The sequence below is a fragment of the Ruditapes philippinarum genome, unplaced genomic scaffold, assembly GCF_026571515.1.
Source record: "Ruditapes philippinarum isolate M1 unplaced genomic scaffold, ASM2657151v2 ctg2443_1_1_1_1, whole genome shotgun sequence".
NCBI classification, from domain to species: Eukaryota; Metazoa; Mollusca; class Bivalvia; order Venerida; family Veneridae; genus Ruditapes; species Ruditapes philippinarum.
Window position 1 is genome coordinate 40,512 of NW_026863266.1, and position 13,849 is coordinate 54,360.

Consider the following 13,849-nt stretch of genomic DNA (forward strand, 5'->3'; position numbering starts at 1 on the left):
TGCTTTAAAACTATGGTGACATGACCGGGTGGTTAACAACATTAGACTATTAATCTGAGGATCACTATCCATGTGGGTTCAAACCCGTTGGGGGCGGGTAGTTGTTTCCTTGAGCAAGAAACACTCATTGCTCAGTGCTGGTTGGTTCCAGGAATGGATTCGAGATTGTGCCTATATGCTTCAAGCTTCCTACACAATCGAGCTAAAACAAATACTGTATAAACCAAAACTATGGAGACAATTCACCATATTCATTTAATTTGAATGTACGATAATAACAAAGGTTTTTTTAATTGGCTTTTAGCCGTTATATGACAGAAATTTTATCACACACAGAAAATTTATATCGAATAGTGCACTTGTTTCTATTGCATTATTAGGGTAGTTAATTTAGTAATAAAGATTTTGACAGATTATATGGCCAAATATAAATAGTTATATTGCAAACAACCATTTATACATGATGACCATATAAACTGCCACAAACTTATTTCTCTTATCTTCGATTAATATAGAAATATAAAGGTAGTAGCAGCTGTGTATGTAGATTATATAAACATTACAATTGCCCAATGAAAATCAATTTAACAAACATGAGTGTTATAATGTTATAGTGAGATTTACACCCCACAGTTGCATTTAGCAAAAATGATAAACGTTTAAACATACCCGTTTAAACGAATAAACATGACACACCAAATTGCATTTGATACGGCAGGTTGACCAAAAATTGTACACTTTGTTCTGTATTTCAGATCTCACCAGAGGAAGGTCAAGAGTTAGCGAGACAACTAAAAATTACATATATAGAAGCTAGTGCCAAAATACGTATGAATGTAGACCAAGCATTTTATGACCTTGTGAGAAAAGTCAGGTACCCATAGCAATAAGATAATCACCAATTTAAGCCTTTGAATCGAAAACCATTGTTCTTCAATGAGTGAAAAGTACAAAGTGGTATAAATATGCTGACAAAGTTGCCAATAGGGGAATCACTGAGAATGGCTCTTGTTACAATGTAGCAATCTCCTAGTATAATTATTTTGATATTTACATAACCCCTAGCCAGAAGCCAGATACATACTTTACCGATGTGACCAGTGCAGACCCAGATCAACTGGCATTTCTTTGTTGTCTGATCATGGTCTGCACTGTTCACTATTCAGTTAATACATTTTTTTTGCAATTTAAACAATGAATGATTTTGTCCACTGTGCAGGATTGACGATTCCATTAAAGATATTTCGGGTGTTAGGTGTGAAATATGATCTTGACTTTATTTCTTTCTTTTTTTTCAGAATATTTGAATTAAATGAAAGACCACCCCCTAAAGCGAAGCATAAATCGAAACCAAGATGTACAATTTTATGACATTGTGTATTATTATAATTTACGTGTTCTGCCTTTGAAGTGCCAGTATGTATACACATAGGAGACCATTACACAATATATTCTGGCATATGTGTTTAATGCAAGTTTAGCATATATGTCGTGTATTCCTGACATAAATATGCGGAATAGACATATGTTTTTGTATGTGTCTCTAGAATTAGTTAATAATAAATATATGTGAAGTAGATAATGATAATCCAGAGCCTAGAATTACACGTCCTAAAGCAATTGTGACCAAAAATCATTTATTGATGTTGTCATATATGTGTATTGGATATGTGAAAGGTAACATATAAAATATGGGAAGTTAACATTAACTTGTTTAACCAGAAACATGTGAAGTAACAAGATACAGTGTATTCAACTAATACAGAGCCATGTGAAGTAAATAGATGTAGAATATCTCAACCGGTATAGGACCTTGTGAAGGAAAATGATACAGAATTTGATTTATAATACAGTACTACGGAAAGTAACTACATGAAGTTCAGAATCATGTGATGTAACTATATCATATTTCAACCAATACAAAACCATGTGAAGTAATTTAATGAAATATATCTCTACTAATACAGAACCATGTGAAGTAGTATGATAAAGGTTATCTCAACTATTATGGGATGTAGTGAAAGAATTCAGAATATCTCAATAAATACAGAACCATTGAAGTAAATAATGATGTGATGGAACAGAACATACCTCAAGAAAGAGTTAACACCAAAGTATAGTCATTGCCAAGAATCAAAACTTGAACAACAACAAAAGAAAGCACAAAGTACCATGCTGCCTGACATTTTGCTATATCTGTTACTGTGTGGCAAGGGAGCTAACTGCATTAAAGCATATTTATAGAAAATTGATTAGATTTCTAAAATTGTAAACCGAGAATATAGTATAGGCTTTATATATTGTGTACATCATTGAATTTTAAGTTTTGACATAAGTATTAATATCTGCTTAAAGCAATATCTTAATTGGTTGATTATTTTGGGTGGAATGAAAGAAAATGAAAATTTGTATCGATTTATTGTTTATAGTAATAATGACATTAAAATTTAACATTTATTTTTATGTTTAAATTTTTATATATAATTTTGCTGATGTTTAGGATCTGATTCACCCACTGAAAGGCCTGGAATGAATTTTTTGAATATGAATTTTAGTTTAATTTAAGTAAGTCCAGCAAATGGTTTGAACTTTTTAATACCTGATTTAATGAACAAACAGAATAAATGTTTGGTTATAAAGGTTTAAGCCCATGCATTTTGTCGTTGTGAAAGTACTTCACTTTTGGGAGTCAAAAAAAATAAAATTGTTTTATTGCTAAGCATGATATGATTAATACAATTTTTGGTGCTTTCTTGTTGTAGTGAAGGATATTTCAAATTTGTACCCTAAAATAAAACAAATATTTAATGCCTTATCATTTTTAAGATGTATTTTATCATAATAGTGTTGCTTTTCCCTTTCATTAGACAGTTGCAGTAAAAGGACTGGTTCCCAATTATGGGAAAATTTTATTTTTCCCCAAATTGGTATTATTTAATTTTGTTAAAAATTCACAATTTTGATTGTAGTTTTGATTAATTTTTACCAAATTACCTAATTTCATGAATTAGTAAGATTTAGCAAGCCGACCCAGCCAAAAAATATGAGAATTGGAAAAATAGAGACACTTGATATTTGTGTGAATTGATTGTCACTTAAGTTTTTTTTCCTCACATCTCGACTTGAGTGTCCATTTTAAAAAAAAAATGCCAGTTATTTAAGGCTGTCAAGTCACAAGTGTGTTGTGTTGATTTCTTAACATCTTATATAAGAACAATTAACGGGACTCAAAAACATTATCACCTTTTCATCATTTGCAAAACACAAAATGTGTGGATAAATTTACTTTGTAAATCCAGTTGATTACTGCAATTTTCATAAAATGTCACAAAATGAATGCCCATACCAATCAGTTATTAATATTTTTGCAAAATTTCCTCCCTTGCTGGAAATTCTTTTTGTTTTTTTGCAGAATTACTTCACTTGTTTATTTTGCAGAATTACTTCCCTTGTATATTTTGCAGAATGACTTCACTTGTTTGTTTTGCAGAATTACTTCCCTTGTATATTTTGCAGAATTACTTCCCTTGTATATTTTGCAGAATTACTTCCCTTGTATAATTTGCAGAGTTTACCTGCTTTGCTTTTGATCATTCCATTATATAGGCTTTATTGTTGATTACCATGTATGTTTGAAGAATAGGTATATATGTATATATAGTTATTTATTTGTTGTATGTAAATCATTATCTGAGCATAGTCATAGGAAATGGTACCCAGGAGTAGGAATGATGTAATAATTATTGTTTTCATGTAATATACGTAAGACTTTTGTGTAATTATGATTTTCTTAACTTGACGTTCTTAACTTTTCCATATTGAACCCAAAGGGGAAAACAACTACAAAAAAACTGAAAGTCTGAAAAATACTACATTCTGTACTGGTAAAACTAATTTTATTTTATGTCTTTAAATAGGTTTTTTGGATATGTTTTTTGAAAGAAACTACTCTTCAAACATGGCTTAAAGAATTTCAACCAAGTTTTTACAAATTAACCCTGCATTTATTGTTGAGAGTTTTGCGATTTAGTTATTTTTGGCCCTTTATTTGTGTGTTTTTTTGTTTTTTTTTCATAATGGAAAAATTCTGAAGTAATTTCAATGACCATAATTATAATATTGATGATGTAGGAAAACCCGGACACATTCTTTTGCTTGTTCTTTTACATAAAAACTATGTGCTTGAACCTCTTATGTTATTTACTTAATTTTATTTACACACATCAGTAAGTACTAAATTTTATTCTGATACTGAAAATAAAAATCCAGCATGTTAAAAAAAACTTGATAGACTTCAAAGCTGCAAGTCTTTTAAGTATGTCAACAAATTTAAAAACCAGTCACACTAAGGGATAATAAATACTGAGTTTCAGATTAGCATATTGAAAAATTCACAACCTGAGCAACATGTTGCAAGTTTTTATGTAAAATATGACAGATTTCAATTTTCTACAAAGGGTCATATTCATGTTCATAATCTCTTCATATTTTTACATGTAATAGGTAATTTTAATGGAATACTAAGTGCTTTTGGCAAGTTTAAAACAATTTATGTATGTATGTACAATATACCTTTTACAACATCTTTACAAATTAGAACAATTTTTTTTTTAAGATTATCATATAATTATCTTAAAGAGTTCTGTGTATTTTGACTGCTTTAGAAAAATTCTGTTATTTTATATTTCTTTATTAAAGTCTCATCTATGTACACACAGTATATTACAAACAATATCATAAAACATGTGCACAGCAATTCTATATAAGAATTATAAGAGACAAGAGAATCGTTCACACTGTTAATGAGGAACTGCCTTATTGCACTGATGCATGTCAAAAGGAGAACTATGTATGTCACATACAGTCAAACCTGTGAGTATAAGTCACTAAAGTAAAAAAATGAAAATGGCTTTAATAGACAAGTGGGCTTTATTCAGTGGGGGTTAGTTTGTTCTATCTAATTGCTGAAGGGTTGTCAAAGAGTGGTCTTTATTTACATGGTGATTTTTTTTTCTGAGGTGGACTTTAAGACAGGTTTGACTGTATGTACAGAAATGTATGATATATGATAATATAGGCATGTTTTAATGTCAAAAAGTTTATGTGAACAAGTAGTAGCAGTATATATTTTAGACTTGTGGATTGGGTAGTATATAGAATACAAAGACATTCAGATATTTGTATTGAGATGTCCCTATTTCATAGCGTATTTGTCTGTCTACACAGCATTCATGTAAATTCATTTAAATGAAATATATGAAAGGTCACAAAATATGCTGTACATGTATATTGAAATCATAATATTATGTGATAAATTATTGGATTATAACATTTTTGTCTGTATTGAATATAAATCTTTCATAACCTGAAAACTTTAGTTTGCTTAAGAATTTTTTTTTTTATATCATATTGGATAACTTGTATTTTTGCTTAACAGTGGAAAACTTGCATTTTTGCATAGATTATTTGATATGTTTGGTTTTACATAGGAAAACTTTCATGTTTGCTATAACCTGTATTTTTGCTATCAATTTTTGGAGAGAACTGAAAGATTCCTTTTGCTGGCAAGAGGTCTGCTTGAAAAATTAACAACATCATCAGCATCATATTGTATTATTTGAAGGGCTGGCTTTTTATATGGACTTTTTTTGGTAATCATAGTTACACCTGCATGTCTGTTCCATACTTCATTTTGGAAGTTGAAGAGTCTGTGTCAAATGTTCAATTTGAATTTTTATGTAAGAGTTTCATCATTGTACATTTGAGCCGTGTCACGACAAACCCAACATAGTGTGTTTGCGACCAGCATGGATCCAGACCAGCCTGAGCATCCGCGCAGTCTGATCAGGATCCATGCTGTTCGCTATCAGTTTCTCTACTTGTAATAGAGTTGGTAAGCAAACAGCATGGATCCTGATCAGACTGCGCTGATGCGCAGGCTGGTCTGGATCCATGCTGGTCGCAAACCCATTATGTTGGTTTTGTCGTGACGCGGCTCATTTTAGGAAACATCAATATTAATAACCTCAGATATTGTATTGTTTTGTTGTTTTATCTTTTTAGCTCACCTGTCACAAAGTGACAGGGTGAGCTTTTGTGATCGCTTTTCGTCCGGCGTCCGTCCGTCCGTCGTCCGTCCGTAAACTTTTACTTTAAATGACATCTCCTCATAAACCACTAAGCCAATTTCATCCAAACTTCACAGGAATGTTCCTTTGGTGGTCACCTTTAAAAATTGTTCAAAGAATTTAATTCCATGCAGAACTCTGGTTGCCATGGCAACCGAAAGAAAAAACTTTAAATATCTTCTTTTAAAAAACCATAAGAGCTAGAGCTTAGATATTTGGCATGAAACATCTTCTAGTGAGTGTCTACCAAGTTTGTTCAAATAAAAGCCCTGGGGTCAAAATTGGCCCCGCCCCGGGGGGTCATTGATTTTCCCTATATGCATATAGTAAAAACTTAAAAAATCTTCTTTTAAAGAACCCAAAGAGCTAGAGCTAAGATATTTAGCGCATGAAACATGTTCTAATGGGTGTCTACCAAGTTTGTTCAAATAAAAGCCCTGGGGTCAAAATTGGCCCTGCCCCGGGGGTCATTGATTTTCCCTATATGCATATAGTAAAAACTTAAAAAATCTTCTTTTAAAGAACTCAAAGAGCTATGGCTAAGATATTGAGCATCAAACATGTTCTAATAGGTGTCTACCAAGTTTGTTCAAATAAAAGCCCTGGGGTCAAAATTGGCCCCGCCCCAGGGGGTCATTGATTTTCCCTATATGCATATAGTAAAAAATCTTCTTTTAAAGAACCCAAAGAGTTAGAGCTAAGATATTTGGCATGAAACATGTTATAATAAGTGTCTACCAAGTTTGTTCAAATAAAAGCCCTGGGGTCAAAATTGGCCCCGCCCCAAGGGTGTCATTGTTTTTAACTATATGTGTATAGTAAAGACTTTAAAAAAATCTTCTTTTAAAAAGCCCAATGAGCTAGAGCTTAGATGTTTAGCATGAAACATCTTCTTATGGGTGTCTACCAAGTTTGTGCAAATAAAAGCCCTTGGGTTAAAATTAGCCCTGCAACGTTGTGGGGGGGGGGGGGTGGGGGTGGGGGGGGGCCTATATATATAGGTGAGCGACCTCAGGGCCATCATGGCCCTCTTGTCTTTAATTTGTATTTTTTTTTTTCAATCAAAATACATGTAGTTAATAGACAGTATTAATGTTAGTTTTAACTGTTACAGTGCTTGCAGCTAAGAAGACTTGACCAATGCCACTAGTATAAAGCCTTGAATTTAAAACAAGTTCTTTTTATGTACCGTCCTAATAGCTCAACACGTAGAGCATTGGACTGTGACCCGGGTTTGATTCCCAACGGAACAGGTCACTTTTGTTGTGATTGATCTTGAAATATTTTCTATGGTCATTGGCACTGTACCTATGCTCTGATATGTACAGAAATTTCACTTCCTTGCAGAAGTGAAGGCAACTAGGTCTTCTGTTATCTGTTGTAGCATTAAAATTGTTGATATCTGCAACATACATGTATGTATATTACAATCTTGCCATTATTATAACATAGTCACCAAAATATGACATTTTTTCTTGTCACAGGCATAGATAAATTGTTTTATTGTTTAGCATAAGTTATGAAATAAAGTTAAAGTAGGACTGTATTTTTTATAATTTTTTTCAGTCAGGAAAATAGTAAGTTGCTTCTTAGAACAGGCTTTAGACATGTTTCTTTAAAGTTAGATAACATTTGTTCTATGTGTTAAATATGGTAATTTTCAAAATTTTTGGACAATCAGAAATTAAACTTAGAAAAGTAAATCAGTTAGATATATTGACATACATTTTTCTTGTTGTATTTAATAACTAGTCATTGCCACTAAAAAAAATATTGCAAACATTTTATTATTTTGTTATTTTATTGAGATTAAGGGTAAACCAGTCTTTTTCTTTCTAAAATATACATATTTTTAGCAATACTTTTTTTGTCATTTATGTGTTGAAATTTTCCATTAGAATACATTATGTAGTAGATTTAATGAAATTTTGAAAATTAGACAGTAAGCATCAAAATATTTATTTTTTCTGTTGATATTTTAACTTGAATTGTAAATGATTATAATTTTTTTATGCTATATGATATTAACTTTCTTGTACACAAAACTTTTTCCCCTTCATTTCAGTTTTTGTAAATGATATTAAAATGATAATAATGAAAGGATTGCCTTAGCCTACAAAATATTTTGTTTCTGACACAAAAAAATCTGCCTAATACATTTACCATTTGCTTAAATCATATTAAAAATGCAAAATACTTGCTTAACTTACTCAAATTTTGTTTTAACTTATTTTTTTGCATATGTATGTTTAATTTTTGTGTTTATTTTTTTAGATTTATTTTTCTGTTCAGCATATACCTTAGACCTTTATTTATTTAGTTCCCCCTATGTGATATTTAACCATAACCAGGGATGGTATGATCGTATATCTACCAGTTTATTTATTGCGGCTTCGTGCTGGAAAAATTACTACTGTATTATATGTTTGTATAGTATGTACTAGTGTATTTTGTTGTATTAGTATATATTTGGCTGAGGTGTGTTTATTTATAGTAACAAAATAATGTATTTAAATATCAAGTTACTATTTTAAGCCAACAAGAACCAAATGACTCAGTGTGTGCTATTAATATATTGCTAGATTCAAACTTAACTTTTAACTTTAGTTAACTCTTCTACCCATGCGACCAGTGCAGACCAAGATCAGACAGCACATTTACGATGTCTGATCGTGGTCTGCACTGTTTGCTATTCAGTCAGTACATATTTTAAGATTTACCCTAAAAATGATAAATGGTGTTGTCCAAATTGAAAGATGGGCAAGTCCATTTAAGATATCTAGCGTTGTCAGGATTAATACCTTTCAAAGACAATGTTTACTACTTTATCCTCGTCATAGACTCCATATATATATTGTTTAACAGATTTAACCAAAGCACATTAAAGGTATAGTTTTACAATTGTAACCATTTTGTTAACTGATGCAAAATTTAAAATTATTTTTACTTTAGATACCTGTGTAATACATGTATGTTTGTATAACACGATATGCTGATTTTGCCGGAATCAAGGAAATATTGTTTTTCACAGGTGCATATGATTACATTTGTGAAATAGACACAAGAAATTACAAATATATCTAAAATCTGATACAAATTCTTCATTAATGGCATCTCCATCAGTTTCAATATAGACATAAAGGCAGAATAAAAAGTGAATAGTTGAATTTTTATTTACTTTGTATGATCAAAAAGTTATAACAGAATCGTTTTAAGCGGAAAAAATACAAGTTCTACTTAGTTTTATAGTAATTTTTCTAATTTTTGGTTCAAATCATGTAAAAGTTTAGAAAAAAATTTTTATACAGTTTTAATTCTGCTTTTATGTTTATATCAAAACTGTAGCGAATGCCTTTAAATTCTATATAATTATTTATAATTCTATGTGCTCATATTTTTTATGTTTATACATGTATTTTTTTTATTTGGATACTCAAAATGTACAAGTATTAAATGATCAATAATTTGATTTTTACCCCTCCCATAATTTTTAGTAAACTACTGCTCAATGCGATTTTTCATAGACATAGAAACCTTTGCTCTTCTTATTTTTTTTTTTTTTTTTTTTTTTGGATTTTCTATTAAATTTGGCCTAAACTGAAATGTCTGTCTTTTAATTAATAGTAAGTTTTAAGTAGCAAAAAAATACATTCTTTTTGTCAATATTCAAAATTCACATTATTTTGTGAATCTTTTGTTTCCCACTCAATTATGTTAGATTAACACTGCTGGAACCAAAAGTGATTGGCCTTTTACATCAGTATAGAGCCAGGTCAGCCTGTATGTTTGTATAGTCGAGCTCAATACAGTTGTTTGGTCAACTTTTTAATTTCCATCTTGATATCCCCAAAGTTGATAATGGACAGTTCCAAAAATGAAAGCTGTACAAGTCCATTTAAGAAATTAAGGAGATTATAGGTAAAAATGCCACTATGTATTAATGACTAAGAAATCATTGTGTGCCAACAGAAAACAAATGTGAAACATCTAGCAATTTTGGTCCTTGTGGTAAAACCAAAAAAATGGAACTCATTTTTGTGCAGTGTTTATCTTATTATCTATCTATACTGCATCCATCTTTTTTTGATATTTTGTACATTTGTAAGTGCTGATTTTTTAAAAAAAAATGTTAAAACAAATAAGGATATGTACATAATATACGTGTGTGAGAAGTTGAAACAAAGGTGATAGTAAAATGATAAAATGTAGTCAGAAGGTTAAAAAAGGATGTCTACCTAAAATGTGGTATAATTTAGTTACCCCATGTCAAAACATAGCCTACGATTGAGGTTTATAAAGTGTCACAAAGAATTTCATTGGTTAGGAATTCCCCAGTATATTGGTTTATAATTAGGTAACTTAATAATTACACGGTGTTTTCCTCAAAATTGTTTGGTTCTTTAAAGTTTAGATAATAAGATAAAAAGTGTTATGGTTATAGTTAATTGATGATAAATCATGGCATAAAGTTATTTCAATGTCAATATGTTTGATTTTATAAATAACATTTGTAGTGACATTATGACATCATCATTGATACTGAAATTATGACATCATCTTTGTTAGTGAAGTTATGACATCATCATTGATACTGAAATTATGACATCATCATTGTTAGTGAAGTTATGACATCATCATTGGTACTGAAATTATGACATCATCATTGTTAGTGAAGTTATGACATCATCATTGGTACTGAAATTATGACATCATCTTTGTTAGTGAAGTTATGACATCATCATTGGTACTGAAATTATGACATCATCTTTGTTAGTGAAGTTATGACATCATCATTGATACTGAAATTATGACATCATCTTTGTTAGTGAAGTTATGACATAATCTTTGATAGTGAAGTTATGACATTGTCATTGATAGTCAGAAATTATGACATCATCATTTACAGTGAAATTATGACAATATCATTAATAGTGAAATTATGACATCATCATTGATAGTGAAATAATGACATCATCATTGATACAGAAATTATGACATTGTCATTGATAGTCAGAAATTATGACATCATCATTTACAGTGAAATTATGACATCATCATTAATAGTGAAATTATGACATCATCATTGATAGTGAAATTATGACATCAACATTGATAGTGAAATAATAACATCATCATTGATAGTCAGAAACTATGACATCAACATTGATAGTCAGAAATTATGACATCATCATTTACAGTGAAATTATGACAATATCATTTTATAGTGAAATTATGACATCATCATTGATAGTGAAATAATGACATCAACATTGATAGTTGAAAAAAAGACATTATCGTTGATAGTCAGAAATTGAAAGTATAATGACATCATTATTGATAGTCAGAAATTATGACATCATAATTGATAGTGAAGTTATGACATCATCCATTCTGGTGAAATTATGACATCATTTTTGATAGTGAAATTATGACATCAACATTGATAGTGAAATTATGACATCATCATTGATGGTGAAATTATGACATCATCATTGATAGTGAAATTATGACATCATCATTGATGGTGAAATTATGACATCATTTTTGATAGTGAAATTATGACATCATCATTGATAGTGAAATAATGACAACGTCATTGATAGTCAGAAATTATGACATCATCTTAGAGTGTAATTTCCTTTATATATCACTTCTAAATTCACAAAGACCAAAATTGCTAGACCAACATCTAATGACATGCCCTACCGATATGAATGCTTACAGACTAAAAGGTTTCACAGATTTAGTCATTATCTTCCCCTCCATTCATCACTTACATTAGTAAAATTGAAAATAATTATGTGAAATCATTAAATCTTTTAATAGATTGCTCAAACGTGTTGATTTTATACACAAGTCAGCAAATAATTTAAAACTTTTAGGGCATTTGTAAGTTTAGGAAAAATAACCAAAAAGAATCATTTGTACATTTCATTTATTTAAATAATAGAAATGAATTTCATGCAATAATGAAGACGGCAGAGCCAAATTTTGTGATTTAATAGTAACCAGTTGAGCAGCTGATGAAAATAATGAATTGAATTGTAAATATTATATGGATATGGTAAGAAATTGCAATTTGAACACAAATGATCAGGTTTTAAATGAACTTGTATAAGAATTAGAAAATAAAATCAAAGAATTTTATTTTTGGAAATTTGTGGGTTTTTTATGTACAGAATTGACAGTTCTTTATTGTAATTAAGATTTATTTCATTATTTTCAAAGAGGTGTTCATAATAGTCATTTAGATACAGTATTTAAAAAAATGCCTATAATTATGTTATGTAAATTAAATAATAGTGCTGAACTTACCCTAAGATTGACAAGTAATGTACTTGAAGATTTTTTAAAAAAGAATTTCATGTCACTCTGCTTATTAAAAACTGAATTTTGAACACAACAACTACAACAAATGCTGCAAATTGATTTTGTTAAATGCTGACCATGTATTTACCAGGGTTTTTGTATTTGATTTTTTTTATGGCTGTATAATTTTTGACGGCTCCTGACAATAATAGTGCTGCTTTTGTTTATCCGTGTATGGGTGTTAGACAATAATGTATAATTTAAGACTTACATTGTTAAAGAGTTATTCCATTTATGTGTATTGTATCATGTAAACATTACATTGACATAATTATACATAAACAGTTTACACATGTACATTTTGTGTTGTTGTCATTTTTCTTTTGTACCCGGTATGCTGTTGAAAGCAGCATGATACCAGATCCTAGCACCATCCGATTAGCTAATAGGTAGAGATAGCTAGAGCGTTGGACTGTGAATCTTGCAACCTGAGTTCGATTTCTAGACGGTGCAGGTCACTTTCGTTGCGATTGATCATGAAATCTTTCCTGCGGTCATTCCCACTGTACCTTGATCTGGTATTTACAGAAGTTTCAGTTCCTTGTGGAAGCGAAGGTACTGGTAAACTGCTTGACAGCCAGATCAGGAATGACAGTTGGCTGAACTGTGCTCTGGTAAATTCAATGTGGCTTACTGCGGTGATCTGGAATGAAAACTACCAACACCACCACCACTGATTCATGCTAATTTTTATGAAAAGTTTGAAAATATATTTAAAAGTAAAGTATTGTGTAGAGAACAATAAAGAAATTAACAGTCCCAGACAGCATTTACAATCCAGGTAAATTACAAAAAAGAAGTCATAATATGCAAAAGCAGCCATTACTGTGTAAGTAATGCAGTGGAATTATGGTGGTAAATACTGTAAAATCAGTCGAAAATTTTTGCCTCATCTGGAGACAGGCAACTTTAATCAAGTGTTTAACTTATTTATTATTTTGCGCTTGATTAAAATGAGAGCCTACAACTTTTTAAGCTTTCATATGCCTGCTTCCTGTAAATAACCTGCATTCTGGTGTCATATCATGAGGAAACATGGTCTTGACTATGATAGTGCTCCAACTTACTGTCTCGGGTTTGAGGGATAGTTGTCTTAATCCCCTGGCCACACACCATTTCAAATCTGTTACTGTAGTATTACTAGCAGCTACATGTACAAAATCCAGTGCATTCAGTTAACTTAAATTTGTTGTCTATTGTTGATGACTATTCATTACCTGTTTCACATAGGGGCTGGCCAGTATGCTTGTACACGTATTCTTGACTACATTCTTAATTTTGGCATCTTCATTGTGAAATTTCTACAAATAGCATTCGAGTCAGAACCATGTTTGTATAAATATACAACAGAG

General features: G+C 30.6%; 1 protein-coding gene across 1 annotated transcript in view; it reads left to right on the plus strand.

The window, feature by feature from the left end:
* The window catches only part of LOC132721652 (ras-related protein R-Ras2-like), a 37,322-nt gene extending 31,785 nt beyond the window's left edge, over window positions 1-5,537 (plus strand). The window contains exons 5-6 of the mRNA XM_060705981.1: window positions 756-874; window positions 1,299-5,537. Coding sequence (XP_060561964.1) covers window positions 756-874; window positions 1,299-1,371 — 192 coding nt within the window. The 3' untranslated portion in view covers window positions 1,372-5,537. The remainder of the gene's footprint in view (window positions 1-755; window positions 875-1,298) is intronic.
* The last annotated feature ends 8,312 nt before the right edge of the window (window positions 5,538-13,849 follow it).